The following is a 22,719-nucleotide window of genomic DNA, read 5'->3' as shown; positions in this document are numbered from 1 at the left end:
TGTGCTGCCTTCTCTTGTTGCAGAGCACAGGCTCTAGGCGCACGGGCTTCAGTAGTTGTGGCTTGCGGGGTCTAGAGCGCAGGCTCAGTAGTTGTGGCACATGGGCTTAGTTGCCCCGCGGCACGTGGGATCTTAACAAGCCAGGGCTTGAATCCGTGTACCCTGCATTGGCAGGCGGATTCCTAATCACTGCGCCACCAAGGAAGTTTCTAAAGATCTTTTACTTAATAGTGTCTCCTTTGCATCCTAATGATGGCACTTTATAAGTTAGTATTGGGTGAAATGGATAAGAATTATTGTAGCTCCTAGAACTGGGACTGTGGAAAAAGAGAGGGTTAGAAGTAAATATCCCCCACTCCACTGAATTTGTGACAGTGTTTAGTTTTGCTGCGGTCACAGCAAATTGCCCTCCCATCCACATAAGCCAGAAGGCTATTTGCTAGGAAAGTTTCTGGCAAAGCAGCCCTGTCAGTGATAAGTGACTGAAGACACATCTTCGATGTTCTTTTGCTCTCTGGCTGGGGCTCTGGCCCTGTAGGCTATGTTGGCATAATATACTGAGGCCAAGCAAGACAGCCGGAGACAGGAAAAAGCATTTATTCACAACCCTGTTACCAATTGGAAAAATGAAATTACTAAGAGCTAACTAATAGCAGTAGTTTCTATAAAGCAACGTGGTGCTGGAAGGAGGCAGACAATCCCAGCCCTGCTACTTGCTGGCAGTTGATTGTGGTAAAAGTCACAACACAGCTCATTTCCAAAATAAAGGCAAAAATACTTAATTCATGGGGCTGTTGAGTGGATTAAGTGAAATAACGTACACAGAGTACCCTACACATTCCTTGGCACACAATTATGTAATTCCTCAATAAATATTAGTGTTTTTGTATCTTCTTCTCCCTCCCTCCCTCTCCCAACTCAGTCATACCACATGAATGCTGAGATCATAGAGCATTAAATTTTAGAGCTGAAAATTATCTCGGAGATCATCCTCTTCATCAAGAACACTTTTTGTCCTTTTCTCTCCATCATCCAAACACGCTGTATCTAGGATAAGATAGCTAGCATGACTATACCAACCAGATACTACTGTAACCAAAAAACTTAGTACACTTCGGCCCTGTCTCCAGCAAATTCATGATTTCTTTCAGGATCTTTGAAATACTTAAAATACCTCATGGACCACCATTACTATGTGGGACTCCCTAAGTGTCAGAGAACCCTAGGTTGAGGCCTACTGAGCTAGGCCTAACTCCCTCACTTAGGGGTGCCGAGATTAAATGATTTGTCCAGGGGTACTCTGGGGTGCAGTGGGGGCTATAACACACGTCTCCTGGCTTCTGGACTTTCTATTAAACCAGTCTTTAAAAACCTGGATCATGTAGATTAATACCAGTTTCTAAGCCATTGCAGTAAATCACTTAGGAAGTCATTTTGCTTTCAACATTGTTTGAGTTGATACCAGTTCTTCCATTCATGTGACTTACTTTAAAAAAAAAAATGATTCACCAGCAGTTTCCTCATTAAATTAACCAGCTACTATATTCTTTCCTCTATGAGAAGGTTGCTATACACTTTCCAATATGCATGGTCAGATTTGTTAGTAGGCTTTTTTTTTTTTTTTAACATAGCCACATGATCCAGTCAAGTTTTATTTTCCTAATAAACTGACACAACTGTGAAAACAATAAGCATGGTGGCAGTAAGCATTGGAGGGAGGGGAAGAAAGAGGCAAAGCGTATCCACCGTCACCCTTTGGTATTTTCAGTTCCGTTTTTCTAGGATCTGAGAGTTTTAAAACATTTCTCAAAAAAATACCTTTCCCAGACAAGGGCCAAGTATAAATAGCCAACTCAGTAGACATTTTTGTCTTCCATGAGTAATTCTCCCTTTCTTCATATGAAAGAAAAATAAAATCCTATTCCTGCTACTTGTCATTTTCTAATGTCCAAAAGAAGAGGTTTGGATTAGACTAGAAGTCCCAGCTTTTACTCACTGATAAGGACTAGATGAGAGTCCCTGAGGACTGGAAATCCCACCCATGAGAAATCTCAAGTGCCTTAGAGAAGGGATACGTGTTAGCAGGTCGACCACCCACTTGGACTCTCATTTTGAGGACTAGACTTTTTAGGAACTTTGTTGGGGAGCACCAGCATCCCTTTCAGCTTAAACATCTGTGTCCATGTAGCTCTCTGACAGTTTTGTTGTATTTTGTTTCATTTATTAATCTTATCCTATGTTACAACTTACTATAATAACAGATGCAGATATAGGCTTATTACAAAATAGAATGTAATTAAGTAGGATCTGAAACACTTACATATTCTGATCAAGAGGGGGAAAGCAAGCTATTTTCATGATTAAACTACCCAAGTGCAGGGACTTCCCTGGCCATCCAGTGGTTAAGACTCCATGCTTCCACTGCAGGGCACATGGGTTCGATCCCTGGTCGGGAAACTAAGATCCTGCATGCCACATGGTGCAGCCAAAAAAATAAAATAAAATAAAAATACCCAAGTGCCATTTTTATGTGCTTCAACATAATTAGTTGAAGAAACTAGAAATGAAAAGATTCCTAATCATCTCTTTAGTGGACCAGACTCAGAATTTTTTTTCTAGTCATCTAGTCATTTATGGTCATCTTTTTATGGATCATGCTTACAAAAATTTTTCTTCCTCACTTTTTGAGTCATCCTCATGCTTCACTGTTATGCAAATCAACTTCTGGATGTATCTAATACATGCTTGCTGATTTCCTAGTATCCTTAGATTATTTCCAGCTGGATAAAAATACCTGGATCTGCTTTGCTAGCACATGTCATCATTGAGTACCCTTTCTAAAGACATACAGAAGCTTGCTGTAGATTACACTTTGCACAGTCAGCATGTAGAGAGTAGGAGCCCTAGTAAAGGTCTAGTAGAGACCGACAATGTAGGGCTGGCAGCATTTTGTAAACATTCTCCAAAGCAAGTGGTTTCCATTTATTAGTCTTCTGAAGGAGTATTTTAAAGGTCAGGAAACTGTTTGTTCCTTGAACTAGATTTTTACACTCAATGAAAAGTATGTCAGTATGCAAACAAACCAAGATTATTTCTATTTATCACACAAGTTGTTTCTGAAATTACTTCTCAATGTTGATACACCTCATTTAGTTTAATTAAGTACCTGCCATTAGTTTGCTAGAGCTGAAATTAAATATATAAACACAGATTTTTGAAAGAAGCCAGTGGAAGAATCAGGCAGAAAAGCATTCTATTGAATGGAAGGAGGTAGAGAGAAAAGGTAATATACTCAGTCAAAACTGACCTTATCCCACAGTCACGAAAAGCAAGGTAGGATCCTGGGTTGGATCCTGGAACAAGAAAAGGACATGAAGGGAGAAACTGGTGAAATTCAAACAAGGTCTATGGTTTAGTTAGTAGCGTTGTATCGATGTTAATTTTCTGGCTTTTGAGACTCATTCTATAGTTGATGTAAGTTAACATTAAGGGAAGCTGCATGAAAGATATTAACTTTGCTGAAAGCCTGAAATTATTTCAAAATTAAATTTTAAAAAATGACCTGATCAGTGATTGCATAAATAGCTTTAATAATATTCATGCTTTTAAAGTTTGTGACCATTCTAAATCTTACACTTTTGTAACATATTTCTTTAATTTTTTTCTTTCTTTTCTTCTCTCGTCATTTTTAGAAATTTAAGGGAAAAATTAAAAGTACAGAAAATATAAAGGATAGTACATCAAATGCTTATATACTCATGAGCTAGAACAAATATAAACATCTTGTCATATTTGCTTATATGTAAACACACACACACATACACACACACACACAGGGGTAGAGGAGTGGTAAAACTTCACAAAATTATTCAGCCTTTTCCAATGTTCCAATGCCAAGAAGTTAGTTTTTTATAATTTTTACTTATAGTCATTTGTCCCACCTTGCATTATTAGTCCATTAGGAAGAAAAATAACACAGGCCTTTACTCCCTTTCTGTTGCCATTTATTCCAGACTTTGAATATATAAGTATCCATCTTACATGAACTCTGAGTATTCTCTGTGGCCCTGGGTTTATATGTGTGGTGATATATAAAATAAGATTCATTTTATCCCAAGGAAGATACTTAGTATGTTTCCCAATTGAAAAAAACAAAAAGGAAGGGATGATGTCCCATAGGCCAGCTTCTCACAGAGTAAAAGAATGGGGAAAGGAGAATTAATAACTCTGTCACGAGTCCCAGGGATTATTTTCATAGATTGTGGTAAAAGTGTGAACTTTGCTTTACCATTCACAAATGACCCTTTGTGAAATTTATCACCACTCTTTATTATTAAGTGATCACCATAATCTCTTATTACTGGTCATTTACACCAAGATTAAAACCACTTGAACTAACATGCTTCTCTATTATTTTGTTGTACCCTTTTAAAAATGTAGCAGGAAGTGTTCAAAAGGAAACAGAGACTCTGTTAAACTTAAAAACTGGTACTTGTGGGTGAACCTTTCTGTGGTGCCGCAAGTAACTGGATCCCCTCGTTGAGGAGCAAAGCCACAGCAGGCTGGTGTGTGTAGCAAGTGTAGTGGGCAGGTAGGCACATGGGGATGAGTTAAACTACTTATGTGTCTCAAAAGCAAACCATGCCTAATACCCTAATTTCCATGTAGGTGTATGACATGAAAGAAAAGAAAGGAGACAGAAGGGACCAGGCAGGGCACGTTTATATCTATAGGTCATGTGTTTCCGTAACGCCTTTAGGCAGTGCCTGTTCCTGTATCCTCACTGCCAACATTAGCACCTTAAATTCTCAATACCCCCTTTGTGTTCATACGAGCCCATGATCAATGCTGGTAGACCTGAGAAATAGGCAAGTACAAACTATAAAGGATTAGAAAAAAGTAAGAATAGAGTGAGGGGTAGGCTATTGGAGAAATGAAGGGGTAAAGAAAAGAACAGCGACTCAACACATAGGTATTCAATTAAGTATTTGATTAGAGTGAAAGAATTGACAGCACATAAAGTGAATAAAAAGCAAATACTAAAAGTGTTTGTATGATTAGGGAAGTATTTGTGTTTTTCAACAGTTCACTTGCTGAACAGAGTCAAAATTATAAATGTTGTTGGTTGTCTTTTTTTCCCTCTAATGCTTACTGAGATTTCAGAACTTGAGGCTAAAAAAGGAAAAATCTTGTAATGTGAAAGAAAATAGCAAATTATTCACTTTATCTTTGTATATACCCAATATATGGTAGATAACCAGTAAACGTTGGTTGAATGAGTAATGCATGCATGCATAAATATCAAGTTGGAGGTGATCCAGTATATCCAAATTCCTTATAGACAGAAGCATGGGAGTAGCACTTATTTAAGAAATTAGGCATGGTTATGGATACCATCATAAGAATTATCCTTGAAGCCATTATAGTAAAGAAGTTCACTGAAATAGCTGACACATGGTGACAGCCAGCAGCTCTAACACCTTCATTTTCTTGCCTTCAAAACTGGAAACCAAGAGGAAAGGTTACTCTCCCCAAAGTATTATTGTACCTCATTGGTTTTCATTAAGCCTCATGTTCATCCTTGAACTAGATCAAACTCCAGAGAGTATCAAACCTGAAAATCTAGAAATTTCGGCAGGTTCCTAGGCCTACTAGTCTACTTTCTAGAAAACCAGTCGTTAAATTCTGCTATTGCTGGAATATAGCTGTAGCTGGGTCAATGCCTGCCTCAACTGTAAAGTCTCTTGTATTTCAGGCACATTGTGTCTCCTCCTGCCCTCCTCAGTGCTCACCTGAGTCTGACCCACCTTCTTTCTTCTTGTTTCAGGCTCCCAAATGTTTGCCCGACCATTGGCTTCCTGTTTCTAGGCCATTTTCCCAAGGTCTCAGTCCCTACCTTTACCTTTACTCTCCTGAGAATTCTAGGAGAATTCTCATTCTCTCTACCCAAGCAAGAAAGAATAGGATTTGTATGACAGTAGGAAAATGTTCATGTGTTTAACAGTGTACACACTAACACAAAAGCTGTCAACATTTTGATTGTTTTTATGTAAAAATGCAAGTCTAGAATTTTTTTCTTATATCCCTCCTCACCCTAGCTAATAAATATCAATACTTCTAGTTGTGTAACTTTCAGGAGTTAAGAAGGACCTTCCACCAACCCTACTCACGTTCTTCTTTGAGAAGGGATAGGCACTTTCTGAGGAATATACGGTAAGGAATCATGATGCAAATTTTGTCATTCCAGTTCTAGTTTCCTCAGAAACTTAGTACAGTATCAGTATTTTGAGGCCATTGCTGCACAGTAGAAATATCCAGTAAGGTTCAGATTCTGTATGTATTAAGTTACTTCTACAAAGAAGATTTTATCATATGCTTACAAATATCTTCATATAAATGAAAAGTGCTATAGAGGAGAAAGGTAATCTCGTTCTTCTGTATGCTCCAGAAAAAATGCTTTCAAGCCCATACTTAGTGAGACTTCTAGGGATAAATATCAGCCCTTGCTTTTGATAGTCTTTTCTTTGATAGATAATTACCTTTGCTTTAATAAAGTTGTCCTTTGTTTCTGTCTTAGTTCTTTTGCTTTAATTTTGACCACTCTCTCCAAAGTGATGTTTTAGGGATGATCAGACATCAACACATCAGAAGGAGTACTCTGCAGGTTTCTCACTGTTGTAGGAAGAGATTACAAGTAAGAAAAGGGAATAGGCTAGAAAACAAATCCTGTGGTTTTGGATTAGAACCAGAGGTACCAGTATGAATTCATGATTTTTAATATATTTACTGATAGATACAGTAATTTGGATGTGTGTGTATACATGGGCAGTAGACGCACATATACTTCTTAGCCCTCTCTGCTGAGAGGCCCTAGAAACAGTGATACCCTAGCAGCAATGAGCATACCTACCACCCAGATTTTGGTTTCGAGATGCCATTCTTCAGCAAAAGAAAGCAAAGCTCTGGAGAAATGACTGATGCCAGAGATGGGATGGGAAAAATACAACTGAGCCTGAAACATCTTGTGGCCAGAAAGTAAAGAAGCTCTCAAAAAATGATAGGGGTATATCACAGTGACACAAGAACCAGCTTGGAGGGGTTCCCAATGGCCAAAGCTGGTTCAATTTAAGCAACAAAGTAAAATAAAGATAGTATTAGATTAGGACCCATAAAATAAATATCTATGAGTCCATACTGGTATAGATAAATAATTGAACTAATAAATAGAGTAGAAGGGACAGCTCTTTTTACTATAGAATACTAGTTAATAATTGTAGAAGAGTAAGAGAAATAGGAAATCAACATTACCACACACCACAGTAGTAATTGTTGCAGGCAAGAAGCATTAATGGATGCTAACATTAATGGGTAAAAGTTTGATGTAATAGAGGATATTTGCATAATCTTCAGATATCTCTCCACAGGATACTTATTGTTTACAAATGGAAAATTAACCACTTCACAGTGGCGAAATCTGGCAGACACCACTTTAGCCATGTGATGAACATTAGTATTACCAGCAAGTAGTAAAACATCAATATCACTTTCCCCATGCACTGAGAAGGGTATCACTTCTCTGGTATTCTGGCCAAAAATGCATATAACCTCATCTAAAGGGAGAACATCAGATAAACCCAAATTGAAAGATATTCTGCAAAATAATTGGCCTGGACTATTGAAGAGACTCAAGGTCATGAAAGACAAAAAAAAAAGCTAGAGGATCTGTCACTGATTAAAGGAGACTAAGGATCCTAGATTGCATCCTGGACCAGAAGAAGGACATTAGTGAAGAAAATGGCTAAATTTAAATAAAATCTGTAGATTACTTAATAGTGTTATGCCAAAGTGAATTTCCTGATTTCAGTGTCTGTACTATAGTTACATAGCTGGGTGAAAGATACATGAGAACTCTGTATATTTTTGCAACTTCTAGGTAGATCTAACATTATTTCAAAATAAAAAGGGTTTCTTTTTTTTTTTTTTTTAGAGGAAGGGACTTGGAAAGATGGCTTCTAAGGTCTCTTCCATCCAGCATTACTATTCTGTGATACAATGATGCAAAATGAAGAATGGCAAAGATTTAAGCACTTTTCTTTCCTGCCTGTCAATTAAGAAATATATTGTGACAGCTGAAAATAGGATCAGATTCTAAACTGTCATTTAGTACAGTAGGATATGTCCTGAATAACTATTGTCTTGACTAGTCCTATACTGCATAAGATGGTCCTTGCCTCCGGGATGGTCACAATCTACTGGTGAAGGTGGTGTGATCTTCCCTTTCAGTCACTTAGATTACTAAGGTCTCTCTTCCTTCATGTTTTAAAATAATAGAGTTGGGTAAAATGATATAGAAATTGGTAAGTCTTGGAAACCTATCTAAGAGTGAACCGTCAAAGTGGGTTCCAAAATTATCCAATATGGGTGCCTGATGAACATTAAATAAGGTTTTTAAAAAACCCTAGGAGAGCTTTGATATTAAACACTTCTCGTGTGAGGGACCAATAGAGCATTCACATTAACATTACCACCAGATAATTGGGTTTTTCATTGCAGGGTAATACGAAGATGCATGTATTTGAGAACAAAGGGTATCGTAATTCTAACATTCCCTTAATGCTCATTTGCTAGATGACTGTACTGAATTAAGCCTATACTTGTATACTCCCATTATGACAAATTTTTGAATAATGAATTGGTGTGTTTCACTTAGCAAGTACTTACTGTTGAGAAGTAAATATTTTAGGAAATGTAATGCAGTTAAGTCAGAAATTGTGACTTAAGTTCTAAGCTCCATTAATAAAGATAATTTTTGATTCTTGGGTATTTGAGGGCCTGTTTCAACTTTTTTATTTACTGTTCTATTTTTTCTTTTTTTTTTTTTTGCGGTACGCGGGCCTCTCACTGCTGTGGCCTCTCCCGTTGCGGAGCACAGCCTCCGGACGCCCAGGCTCAGCGGCCATGGCTCACGGGCCCAGCCGCTCCGCGGCATGTGGGATTCCCCCCGGACCGGGGCACGAACCCGTGTCCCCTGCATCGACAGGCGGATTCTCACCCACTGCGCCACCAGGGAAGCCCTATTTTTTCTTTAACTGTAACTCTGAATCAATAAAGTTGTGTAAATGAAGTGAAGTCTTAGTGCCACTATGTATTTGATGAACAAATTTAAGAAATTGATTTTCACCATCATAATTTTTAACAAAAGTCTTAACCCTAATGCTTTTGTGAGTGTGATTGTCCTCTATGGAAGATTAGAAGTTGTGTGTCTTATTTCTACAGTAGGAACATACAACATATATGCAGTTTTCAAGTCTCCACAGAGTTGAAAAGCCAACGTGGGTACTCTACTTTGAAACGTGTATGGTGTGGGCCTAAGGTGTTTTTTAATCTTTCATCTCTAAGTTTTTTTTTTCTTTAACATCTTTATTGGAGTATAATTGCTTTACAATGTTGTGTTAGTTTCTGCTGTATAACAAAGTAAATCAGCTATATGCTATACGTATATCCCCATATCCCCTCCCTCTTGCGTCTTCTCTCCCACCCTCCTTATCCCACCCCTCTAGGTGGTCTCAAAGCACCGATCTGATCTCCCTGTGCTATGCAGCTGCTTCCCACTAGCTATCCATTTTACATTTGGTAGTATATATATATGTCCATGCCACTCTCTCACTTCGTCCCAGCTTACCCTTCCCCCTCCCCGTGTGCTCAATTTCATTCTCTGCATCTTTGTCTTTATTCCTGTCCTGCCCCTAGGTTCATCAGAACCTTTTTTTTCTTTTTTAGATTCCATATATATGTGGGTTAATGTACGGTATTTGTTTTTCTCTTTCTGACTTACTTCACTCTGTATGAAAGACTCTAGGTCCATCCACCTGACTACAAATATCTCAATTTCGTTTCTTGTTATGGCTGAGTAATATTCCATTGTAAATATGTGCCACATCTTCTTTATCCATTCATCTGTCGATGGACACTTAGGTTGCTTCCATGTCCTGGCTATTGTAAATAGTGCTACAGTGAACATTGTGGTACATATCTCTTTTTGAATTACGGTTTTCTCAGGATATATGCCCAGTAGTGGGATTGCTGGGTCGTATGGTAGTTCTATTTTTAGTTTTTTAAGGAACCTCCATACTGTTCTCCATAGTGGCTGTATCAGTTTACATTCCCACCAACAGTGCAAGAGGGCTCCCTTTTCTCCACACCCTCTCCAGCATTTATTGTTTGTAGATTTTTTGATGATGGCCATTCTGACTGGTGTGAGGTGATACCTCATTGTAGTTTTGATTTGCATTTCTCTAATGATTAGTGATGTTGAGCATCTTTTCATGTGTTTGTTGGCAATCTGTATATCTTCTCTGGAGAAATGCCTGTTTAGGTCTTCTGCCCATTTTTGGACTGGGTTGTTTTTCTGATATTGAGCTGCATGAGCTGCTTGTATATTTTGGAGATTAATCCTTTGTCAGTTGTTTCGTTTGCAAATATTTTCTTCTATTTTGAAGGTTTTCTTTTCGTCTTGTTTGGTTTCCTTTGCTGTGAAAAGCTTTTAAGTTTCATTAGATCCCATTTGTTTATTTTTGTTTTTATTTCCATTTCTCTAGGGGATGGGTCAAAAAGGATCTTGCCATGATTTATGTCATAGAGTGCTCTGCCTAAATTTTCCTGTAAGAGTTTTATAGTATCTGGCCTTACATTTAGGTCTTTAGTCCATTTTGAGTTTATTTTGGTATATGGTGTTAGGAAGTGTTCTAATTTCATTCTTTTACATGTAGCTGTCCAGTTTTCCCAGCACCACTTATTGAAGAGGCTGTCTTTCCTCCATTGTATACTCTTGCCTCCTTTATCAAAGATAAAGCGACGGGCTTCCCTAGTGGCGCAGTGGTTGAGAGTCCGCCTGCCGATGCAGGGGACACGGGTTCGTGCCCTGGTCTGGGAGGATCCCACATGCCGCGGAGCGGCTGGGCCCGTGAGCCATGGCCGCTGAGCCTGAGCGTCCGGAGACTGTGCTCCGCAGGGGGAGAGGCCACAGCAGTGAGAGGCCCGTGTACTGCAAAAAAAAAAAAAAAAAATTAAATATCACAATTTGTATGGAAACACAAAAGGCCCCAAATAGCCAAAGCAATCTTGAAAAAGAAAAATGGAGCTGGAGGAATCAGGCTCCCTGACTTCAGACTATACTACAAAGCTACAGTAATCAAGACAGTATGGTACTGGCACAAAAACAGAAATACAGATCAATGGAACAGGATAGAAAGCCCAGAGATAAACCCACACACATATGGTCGCTTTATCTTTTTTTTTGTTTTTGTTTTTGTTTTCTTTCTTTCTGCGGTACACGGGCCTCTCACTGTTGTGGCCTCTCCCGTTGTGGAGCACAGGCTCCGGACACGCAGGCTCAGCGGCCATGGTTTACGGGCCCAGCCGCTCTACGGCCTGTGGGATCTTCCCAGACCGGGGCACGAACCCGTGTCCCCTGCATCGGCAGGCGGACTCTCAACCACTGCGCCACCAGGGAAGCCCCAAATTGTGAAACTTTTTGATGCAGGAGGGAGGAGATATGGGGATATATGTATATGTATAGCTGATTCACTTTATTATAAATCAGAAACTAACACACCACTGTAAAGCAATTGTACTCCAATAAAGACGTTAAAAAAAAAAACAGCCGGGCTTCCCTGGTGGCGCAGTGGTTGAGAGTCCGCTTGCCGATGCAGGGGACACCGGTTCATGCCCCGGTCTGGGAATATCCCACATGCTGCGGAACGGCTAGGCCCGTGAGGCATGGCTGCTGAGCCTGCGCATCCGGAGCCTGTGCTCCACAACCGGAGAGGCCACAACAGTGAGAGACGCCCGTACCGCAAAAAAAAAAAAAAAAAAAAGCCTTACCTATGGGGGCAGAGTTTAGGTGGGGGGTGGAACTTAGGCAGGGGTGGGGCTTTGGGTGGGGCGGGACCTAGGTGGGTGGGGGGGCGACATTCAAGCGTGGGGCAGGGCCTCTGCTTAGGACCTGCGAAAGGTGGGGAGGCAGCACGTGGAAAGGAGGGCCTCTGTAGTGTGGGGTTCCCGAGTTTGGAGGTAGGGCCCTGAGTGAGGGTGTTTGTGTTCAGTTTAGGCTCAGCTCATTGGAGGGGGTCTCCAAATGTAGAGGTAGGGCCCTGCGTGGGGTGTAGGGGCAGGGCTTGGGCTCTGCACGGCAAGAGGAAGGCTCCAAGGGCAGAGGGTTAGGAGCCCAAGAGGCTTCCTGGTGCCTAAGTGGACAGGGAAGGCACTGACCCCGTTCCCTTCTGTTCCTTCATGCCCCACCCCCCGCACCGTCTTCCCCAGGGTCTCCCCCGTGGCCACTGGACCCTTAACTGTGGGTGCATCCCTCTGGATGTAGGAACTCCTCCCCTCCCCCTGCTACCCCTCAGGGGTGCTGGTCCCAGAGGTCTGGCCTTTACTTTTGCTCCCCCTTCCCTCCCTCCCACTCCTTCAGGACCCTCGTGGCTGGAGGGGCCTCTGTCAGCAGAGGATCAGGCCCAGGATCTCAGCAGGTTCCTAGGGGTCCAAGTAGGCAGGGGAAACCTGGCCATGCTCCCTTTTGATCCTCTGCCCTCCCAATGGTTCCCCAATTTCCCGCTTCCGGCTTGGGATCCCTTCCCCTCCCCCAGCAGCCCCTCAGGGGCGCCGGTCCCACCCCGCCTCCACTTCTCCTCCCTCTTCACTCTCCCCGCACCCCATGTCCTACCCCGTCACTGGGGGTTCCTCCCATCCCCTTAAGTGTCCGTGATCCCCCACCAGTACCTGGTAGGTGCCCTAGTTGTGAGGAGACAGGAATTCCGCGTCCTCCTAGTACGCCATCTTGACTCCCTCTTTCATCTCTTTTAAGGATCAAATATCATTAGAAAAATAAGCCATGGGCATTACATACGTGGTCTGGTGAAATTCAATATTCACAATGACAATTCAGAGTATGAGCTCCTTAGGGGAAAGTTAACCCCACCACTCTAACTTTGCATCGAAATATCTTAAAGTGTGCCATTGGTTTTATGAAAAGGTTTTGATCTACACTTCAAGTTTAAGTTCAAAAGAAAAGCTACATTTTAAAGTGTATTCCTTTTCTGGGTATATTTACTTTGAACTATAGCATATAGTTTTTCTCATAAATCTAACCTGCCACTATCTGTTTTTAAGACTTTGTAAACTTCAAGTGGTTATGATGTGTGAAGTTTGGATTAAACTAAAATTTTTAGAAAACACATGTTATATATTTTGATTGTTTTGAATTTTAACATGGGCCAGTCAAAAACTTGAGTGTCTCTCAAAGTAATATACTGTACTCTGTTACTACAAGAAATCACAGAAAATTGCCCTCTCCCATCATGTTAACAATAGACAAATGAAGCAGTTGTTCTCATTCTTAAATGTAGTGTTTGAAAAACTTGCACAATTTAATGAAAATGTCTCTACTCATAAAACTTAAAATGCTCACACATGGAAAAAGTCATAACATTTTGGCAAATATTGCTTTGTTAGGAATGTGAGTGAGGTATACCTGCTTCATAACTAGAATTCTATATAAATGGCATGAAACTGTGGGGAAAAGCCAACTGAAAAGAAAACTCTGACAAAGGATGAGTTAATACTCTTAAAACATGCAGGTAGTTCTTACCCAAACATACTTTTTCTTTGACAAGGAAGAATTATAACATATACCCCTCTTCATCCCTTCTGTTTTTTTTTTCCAGGTGTAATTCTTGGATCATCATTTCTACTCAGTGTAAATGATTTTCTCCTTAAAACAAGTCTCAAAGAAAGAAGTCGGATTCTGATAGGACCATGTTGTGCTACTGCCAATCTGGAAGCTAAATGGTGTAAACACAGTGGCAATCCAGGCCCAGAACAGTCCATACCAAAGATATCCATTGATTTAAGAGGAGGTCTGCTTCAGGTCTGTTGGGATTGGCCCCATTTTTCCCATAAGTTTTAAACTAGTCTTTGTTCATTGTTTGAACTGTTTCATTAAATTTTAAATCTTGGTGTGGTGAGAAAAGGGTATTGTCAGATTGCTGTTTTACTAAACTTTTTTAACAGCTTTATTGAGATATAATTCACAAACCATACAGTTCACCTAATTAAAGAATACGATTCAGTGGTTTTTTACTATATTCACAGTCGTGTGGTCATCACAGCAATCCATTTTAAAACATTTTCACACACCCACCTCCAAAACCCTTTATCCATTAGCATTCACTTCCCATTATCCTCCAATTCCCTCTCCAGAACTAGGCAACCACTATTTTCTGTCTCTATATATTTGACTTTTCTGGACATTTCATGTAAATGGAATCATATGAAATGTGGTCTTTTGTGAATGGCTTCTTTCACTTAGCATAATGTTTTCAAGGTCCATTCATGTTTTTGCAGGTGCCACTGCTTTATTCCTTTTTATGACCAAATAATACTCCATTGTATGGATATACCTCATTTTATTTATCCATTCAGCAATTAATGGTTGTTTAGATTCTTTCCACTTTTAGCTATTATGAGCAATGCTGCTATGAACATTTGTGTACAAGTTTTGTGTGGACATGTTTGGAATGTCTGAGTCAATAAACTTTTTTCTATGTGTAGACTTTTCTAATTACAAGGTAGTCAGCCTGTCTCAAGCAGTGTCATCAGCAATAATTTAAGAACCATTTCCTAATGACAGGTCATTAGCTATTATGATGTCTGATGGCTAACATAATATATAACCTTACATTGCAACCTTTTATGCATTTGATTTGCAGCCAAGTATTGAATGTGTGAGGATATCCAACTTATTTCTTGATAATTTTCTATTTGGATAGAATGTGAATGTGTTCTTTTTTTTTTTAACATCTTTATTGGAGTATAATTGCTTTACAGTGTTGTGTTAGTTTCTGCTGTATAACAAAGTGAATCAGCTAAATGCATACGTATATCCCAATGTCCCCTCCCTCTTGCGCCTCCCTCCCACCCTCCCTATCCCACCCCTCTAGGTGGGCACAAAGCACTGAGCTGATCTCCCTGTGCTATGCAGCTGCTTCCCACTACCTATCTGTTTTACATTTGGTAGTATATATACGTCAATGCCACTCTCTCACTTCGTCACACCTTACCCTTCCCCCTTCCCATGTCCTCAAGTCCATTCTCTACATCTGCGTCTTTATTCCTGTCCTGCCCCTAGGTTTGTCAAAACCATTTTTTTTTTAGATTCCATATATATGTGTTAGCGTATGGTATTTGTGTTTCTCTTTCTGACTTCACTTTGTATGACAGACTCTAGGTCCATCCACCTCACTACAAATAACTCACTTTCGTTTCTTTTTATGGCTGAGTAATATTCCATTGTATATATGTGCCACATCTTCTTTATCCATTCATCTGTTGATGGACACTTAGGTTGCTTCCAAGTCCTGGCTATTGTAAATAGAGCTGCAGTGAACATTCTGGTACATGACTCTTTTTGAATTATGGTTTTCTCAGGGTATATATGCCCAGTAGTGGGATTGCTGGGTCGTGTGGTAGTTCCATTTTTAGTTCTTTAAGGAACCTCCATACTGTTCTCCATAGTGGCTGTATCAATTTACATTCCCACCAACAGTGCAAGAGGGTTCCCTTTTCTCCACACGCTCTCCAGCATTTATTATTTGTAGATTTTCTGATGATGGCCATTCTGACCCGTGTGAGGCGATACCTCATTGTAGTTTTGATTTGCATTTCTCTAATGATTAGTGATGTTGAGCATCTTTTCATGTGTTTGTTGGCAATCTGTATATCTTCTTTGGAGAAATGTCTATTTAGGTCTTCTGCCCATTTTTGGACTGGGTTGTTTGTTTTTTTGATATTAAGCTGCATGAGCTGCTTGTATATTTTGGAGGTTAATCCTTTGTCAGTTACTTCATTTGCAAATATTTTCTCCCATTCTGAGGGTTGTAATTTCATCTTGTTTATGGTTTTCATTGCTGTGCAAAAGCTTTAAGTTTCATTAGATCCCATTTGTTTACTTTTGTTTTTATTGCGATTTCTCTAGGAGGTGGTTCAAAAAGGATCTTGCTGTGATTTATGTCAGAGTGTTCTTCCTATGTTTTCCTCTAAGAGTTTTATAGTGTCTGGCCTTACATTTAGGTCTTTAATCCATTTTGAGTTTATTTTTGTGTATGGTGTTAGGGAGTGTTCTAATTTCATTCTTTTACGTGTAGCTCCCCAGTTTTCCTGGCATCACTTATTGAAGAGGCTGTCTTTTATCCATTGTATATTCTTGCCTCCTTTATCAAAAATAAGGTGACCATATTGTGTGGGTTTATCTCTGGGCTTTCTATCCTGTTCCGTTGATCTATATTTCTGTTTTTGTGCCAGTACCATACTGTCCTGATTACTGTAGCTTTGTAGTATAGTCTGAAGTCCAAGAGCCTGATTCCTCCAGCTCTGTTTTTCTTTCTCAAGACTGCTTTGGCTATTCGGGGTCTTTTGTGTTTCCATACAAATTGTGAAAGTTTTTGTTCTAGTTCTGTGAAAAATGCCATTGGTAGTTTGTTTTTTGTTGGTTTTTTTTTTCCATTTTGACTTTTAATTGTAATATTCTCCTTTACAGGCAAAGCAGATGTCACCATTAATGATGTTAGTGTTTCTCTAGGTATGAGAAGATGCAAGAATTTCGGCTCAAAAAATCTTCTCCTGAAAATATCTAACTGTCTGAAGGCCTGTTCTGCCAGTTTTTCCCAGAGAACAGACTGCCTCATTCCTGATGTCAACTGTGAACTCCTTTCAGGGGGTATTGAAGGTCAGCAGCTGCAGTGGCTCATGATTTAATCTTTGTAGAGACAGACAGCAAGTGCCAATGGCAAGTGCTGCTTTCCAGTCAGCAGGGCCCCTTCATGGTCATAAATTTGACCATGGTTTGTGGGGGCATTTCAATCCATGGGGCTAGGAATGCTCATTCCAAGGCCTGCAAAAGAGTTTTCTGATAGGCTACTCAATGTGCTCTTACTGGACTAGGCCACAGGAGTAGTCAAAAAGTCTCTGGACCACCTGTCTTACTAGTCTCTTACAGTCCAGGAAAATATTCCCTCTTGTTGCTTCTTCCCATATCTAGAGTTACACTATTACCATCATTGATCTTACATGGAACCATATATCGTCATTTTATGACAGGCTCAGTCACACATTTGGTAATGTAAGAAACAACAATTTTGTAAAACAGGTGAAATACAGATAACATAGCTAGCAGTAGTAGTGAAGTCATAAGTAAGAATTAAGCAAGCTTCCATTAGGTGTGGCCCAGTATATCCCAGGTTGTCTGACTTAGTCTGTTCTGTACCAATCCTTATCTTTAAGGTAAATTTTATATTGGCACTGTCCATAAGGCACCCAGCCCAGTTTCCTAGTGTTACTAGACTGATTATCCTTACTATGATTTAATTGTTCCCAACATAGAGGAGCCTTTAAACTTAAATTACCATGGCCTGGTGTTAACTACATAAATCCATCCCATAATTGTGGGAGGTCTTATTCCTTGGCTGAAATTTTGCTTGTTGCTATGATTGAGCCTGAGTAATAAAGAAAAATTTATGGCCAGAGTCAGAGTAGGATCATTAATTGGCTAGGTGAGGGGATCCCACCTAGTAATATTAATAGTGGCCTAAATAGGACTATAATTTCTCTCTTCTAGAATAAATTTCCTAAGAGCCAACCAATTAGAGCCTTGGAGTAGAGAAATCCACCAAGGTAACCCAGAAGTACCAGACACAGGTAATTCGCCACAAACCCAACAACTGGATTGAGTTTTAAAACTAGCATAGGAAAAAAAAAAAAAAGAACTAGCATAGGATCGTGCCCCATGATAGGAAAACATTTGATTCATATGCAAGGGTCCAAGAAGTCAAGAAAACATTATAAATGATCATACGAGTTAGGTCCAGGATCTTGGGCAAGCTGTCTACTTCTGATGTCGTCTTCTCATCCTAGTATGAGTGTAGTTTCTCTTTTGTTTGAGCATTGTTTTAAGGTGATTTTGAGGTCAGCCACACTCTCCATAGGCCAGTCCACTGCAGGGGCCCTTTGTGAGTGGAAATTAATCCAGGAGTCATTCCCTTCAGTTTCACTGTTCATGAGCTAGTTAAGAGTACCTGATAAGTGCCCTTCCGTCCAGGTTGGAGATAGTCTTTAAACTATGTCTGTTTCAGCATGCACAATCTCCTGGTTCCAGGTCCTGGGGCATCTGATCTTCATTCAAAGATAGATTACTAAGATAAACTTCAGAAACAAACTTAGAGTGTCCTTCAATTAAACTTTACATTAATATAGCATGACAGCAGGGAACTACCTAGGAGGTTAATTGTTAATAAATACAGACCCCCCATTCACAAAACCAGAATTTAATATTCACTGAAACATAATCTTTTTCTCTCTAAAATTACCATCATTTTTACCAAATGTAGCCAAATTAAGAGTAGTTTGTTTGCAAAATAAGTCGGGTCTCAGTAAACTTGGCCTGATGATTTATATAACTATAATTGATGATACAGACTTCTTGTGTGTGTGTGTGAAATTTTGATAAGGAGTCTCATACTGAACTTTTAAAAGATCTCTCAGGGCTAGGAAAGTCATACCAAGGGTTTATCACACATTTTGCCTAACAGATCTAGGTGAATTCCCCACTTTTCTTTTTTTTTTTAATTTTTAATTTAATTTAATTTTTTTATACAGCAGCTTCTTATTAATCATCAATTTTATACACATCAGTGTATACATGTCAATCCCAATCGCCCAATTCATCACACCACCACCACCACCACCCTGCGGCTTTCCCCCCTTGGTGTCCATATGTTTGTTCTCTACATCTGTCTCTCAATTTCTGCCCTGCAAACCAGTTCATCTGTACCATTTTTCTAGGTTCCACGTATATGTGTTAATATACGATATTTGTTTTTCTCTTTATGATTTACTTCACTCTATGACACTCTCTAGATCCATCCACATCTCAACAAATGACCTAATTTCATTCTTTTTTATAGCTCAGTAATATTCCATTGTATATATGTAACACATCTTCTTTATCCATTCGTCTGTTGATGGACATTTAGGTTGCTTCCATGACCTGGCTATTGTAAATAGTGCTGCAATGAACATTAGAGTACATGTGTCTTTTTGAATTATGGTTTTCTCTGGGTATATGCCCAGTAGTGAGATTGCTGGACCATATGGTAATTCTATTTTTAGTTTTTTAAGGAACCTCCATACTGTTCTCCATAGTGGCTGTATCAGTTTACATTCCCGCCAAGAGTGCAAGAGGGTTCACTTTTCTCCACACCCTCTCTAGCATTTGTTGTTTGTAGATTTTCTGATGATGCCCATTCTAACTGGTGTGAGGAGACACCTCATTGTAGTTTTGATTTGCATTTCTCTAATAGTGATGTTGAGCAGCTTTGCATATGCTTCTTGGCCATCTGTATATCTTCTTTGGAGAAATGTCTATTTAGATATTCTGCCCATTTTTGGATTGGGTTGGTTTTTTTTAATATTGAGCTGCATGAGCTGTTTATATATTTTGGAGATTAATCCTTTGTCCATTGATTCGTTTGCAGTATTTTCTCCCATTCTGAGGGTTGTCTTTTCATCTTGTTTATGGTTTCCTTTGCTGGGCAAAAGCTTTTAAGTTTCATTAGGTCCCATTTGTTTATTTTTGTTTTTAATTCCATTACTCTAGGAGGTGGATCAAAAAATATCTTGCTGTGATTTATGTCAAAGAGTGTTCTTCCTATGTTTTCCTCTAAGAGTTTTATAGTGTCCAGTCTAACATTAAGGTCTCTAATACATTTTGAGTTTATTTTTGTGTATGGTGTAAGGGAGTGTTCTAATTTCATTCTTTTACATGTAGTGGTCCAGTTTTCCCAGCACCACTTATTGAAGAGACTGTCTTTTCTCCATTGTATATTCTTGCCTCCTTTGTCATAGATTAGTTGACCATAGGTGCGTGGGTTTACCTCTGGGCTTTCTATTTGTTCCATTGATGTGTGTTTCTGTTTTTGTGCCACTATCATATTGTCTTGATTACTGTAGCTTTGTAGTATAGTCTGAAGTCAGGAGGTCTGATTCCTCCTCAGGTCTTTTCCCTCAAGACTGCTTTGGCTATTTGGGGTCTTTGATGTCACCATACAAATTTTAAGATTTTCTGTTCTAGTTCTGTAAAAAATGCCATTGGTAATTTGATAGGGATTGAATTGAATCTGTAGATTACTTTGGGTAGTATAGTCATTTTCACAGTATTGCTTCTTTCAATCCAAAAGCATGCTATATCTCTACATCTGTTGGTATCATCTTTAATTCCTTCATCAGTGTCTTATAGTCTTCTGCATACAGGTCTTTTGTCTCCCTAGGTAGGTTTATTCTTAGGTCTTTTATTCTTTTACTTGCAATGGTAAATGGGAGTGTTTCCTTGATTTCTCTTTCAGATTTTTCATCATTAGTGTATAGGAATGCAAGAGATTTCTGTGTATTAATTTTGTATCCTGCAACCTTACCAGATTCATTAATTAGCTCTAGTAGTTTTCTGGTGGCATCTTTAGGATTCTCTATGTATAGTATCGTGTCATCTGCAAACAGTGGCAGTTTTACTTCTTCTTTTCCAATTTGTATTCCCTTTATTTCTTTTTTTTCTCTGATTGCCATGGCTAGGACTTCCAAAACTATGTTGAATAATAATGGTGAGAGTGGACATCCTTGTCTCGTTCCTGATCTTAGAGGAAATGCTTTCAGTTTTTCACCATTGAGAATGATGTTTACTGTGGGTTTATCAAATACGGCCTTTATTATGTTGAGGTAGGTTCCCTCTATGCCCACTTTCTGGAGAGTTTTTATCATAAATTGGTGTTGAATTTTCTCAAAAGATTTTTCTGCATCTATTGAGATGATCATATGGTATTTCAAATTGTTAATATGGTGTGTCACATTGTTAATCAATTTGTTAATATGGTGTATCATATTGATTGATTTGCGTATATTGAAGAATCCTTGCATCCCTGGGATAAATCCCACTTGATCATGGTGTATGATCCTTTTAATATGTTGTTGAATTCCTTTTGCTAGTATTTTCTTTAGGATTTTTGCATCTATATTCATCAGTGATATTGGTCTGTAATTTTCTTTTTTTGTAGTATCTTTGTCTGGTTTTGTTATCAGAGTAATGGTGGCCTCATAGAATGAGTTTGGGAGTGTTCCTTCCTCTGCAATTTTTTGCAAGAGTTTGAGAAGGATGGGTGTTAGCTCTTCTCTAAATGTTTGACAGAATCCACCTGTGAAGCCATCTGGTCCTGGACTTTTGTTTGTTGGATGATTTTTAATCACAGTTTCAATTTCATTACTTGTGATTGGTCTGTTTATATTTTCTGTTTCTTCCTGGTTCAGTCTTGGAAGGTTATACCTTTCTAAAATTTGTCCATTTCTTCCAGGTTGTCCATTTTATTGGCACAGAGTTGCTTGTAGTAGTCTCTTCGGATGCTTTGTATTTCTGCGGTGTCTGTTGTAACTTCTCCTTTTTCATTTCTAATTTTATTGATTTGAGTCCTCTCCCTCTTTTTCTTGATGAGTCTGCCTAATGGTTTATCAATTTTCTTTATCTACTCAAAGAACCAGCTTTTACTTTTATTCATTTTTGCTATTGTTTTCTTTGTTTCTTTTTCATTTATTTCTGCTCTGATCTTTATGATTTCAGTCTTTTTGCTAACTTTGGGTTTTGTTTGTTCTTCTTTCTCTAGTTCCTTTAGGTGTAAGGTTAGATTGTTTATTAGAGATTTTTCTTGTTTCTTGAGGTAGGCTTGTATAGCTATAGACTTCCCTCTTAGAACTCTTTTGCTGCAACCCATAGGTTTTGGATCATCATGTTTTCATTGTCATTTGTCTCTAGGTATTTTTTTATTTCCTCTTTGATTTCTTTAGTGATCTCTTGGTTATTTAGTAATGTATTCTTTAGCCTGCATGTGTTTCTTTTTTTTAAGTTTTTTTCCCTGTAATTCATATCTAGTCTCATAGCATTGTGGTCAGAAAAGTTGCTTGATATGATTTCAATTTTCTTAAATTTACTGAGGCTTGATTTGTGACCCAAGATGTGATATATCCTGGAGAATGTTCTGTGCACACTTGAGAAGAAAGTGTAATCTGCTGTTTTTGGACGGAATGTCCTATAAATATCAGTTAAATCTATCTGGTTTATTGTGTCATTTAAAGCTTCTGTTTCCTTATTTATTTTCATTTTGTATGATCTGTCCATTGGTGTAAGTGAGGTGTTAAAGTCCCCCACTCTTATTGTATTACTGTCGATTCCCTCTTTTGTAGCTGTTAGCAGTGGCCTTATATATTGAGGTGCTCCTATGTTGGGTGCATATATACTTATAATTGTTATATTTTCTTCTTGGATTGATCCCTTGATCATTATGTAGTGTCCTTCTTTGTCTCTTGTGACATTTTTATTTTAAAGTCTATTTGATCTGATATGAGTATTGCTACTTTTTTTTTTTTTTTTTTTTTTTTTACGGTATGTGGGCCTCTCACTGTTGTGGCCTCTCCTGTTGAGAGCACAGGCTCCGGATGCGCACGCTCAGTGGCCATGGCTCATGGGACCACCCGCTCCATTGCATGTGGGATCTTCCCAGACGGGGGCACGAACCCGTGTCCCCTGCATTGGCAGGCAGACTCTCAACCACTGCGCCACCAGGGAAGCCC

The 22,719-nt window shown here is 39.1% G+C and overlaps 1 protein-coding gene across 14 annotated transcripts in view; it reads left to right on the top strand.

The window, feature by feature from the left end:
• The window catches only part of VPS13B (vacuolar protein sorting 13 homolog B), a 795,150-nt gene that overhangs the window by 617,158 nt on the left and 155,273 nt on the right, over window positions 1-22,719 (top strand). For all 14 annotated transcript variants that reach the window (XM_089898526.1, XM_089898529.1, XM_089898532.1 and 11 more), the window contains one exon: window positions 13,725-13,927. In XM_089898526.1, coding sequence (XP_089754652.1) covers window positions 13,725-13,927 — 203 coding nt within the window. The remainder of the gene's footprint in view (window positions 1-13,724; window positions 13,928-22,719) is intronic.

Source organism: Delphinapterus leucas, chromosome 17, assembly GCF_059928025.1.
Source record: "Delphinapterus leucas isolate spDelLeu-1000000601 "Yukka" chromosome 17, BTC_Dleu_Yukka2, whole genome shotgun sequence".
Lineage (NCBI taxonomy): Eukaryota > Metazoa > Chordata > Mammalia > Artiodactyla > Monodontidae > Delphinapterus > Delphinapterus leucas.
Note: the sequence above shows the minus strand (reverse complement) of the source record. Positions and strands in the feature narration are given on the sequence as shown.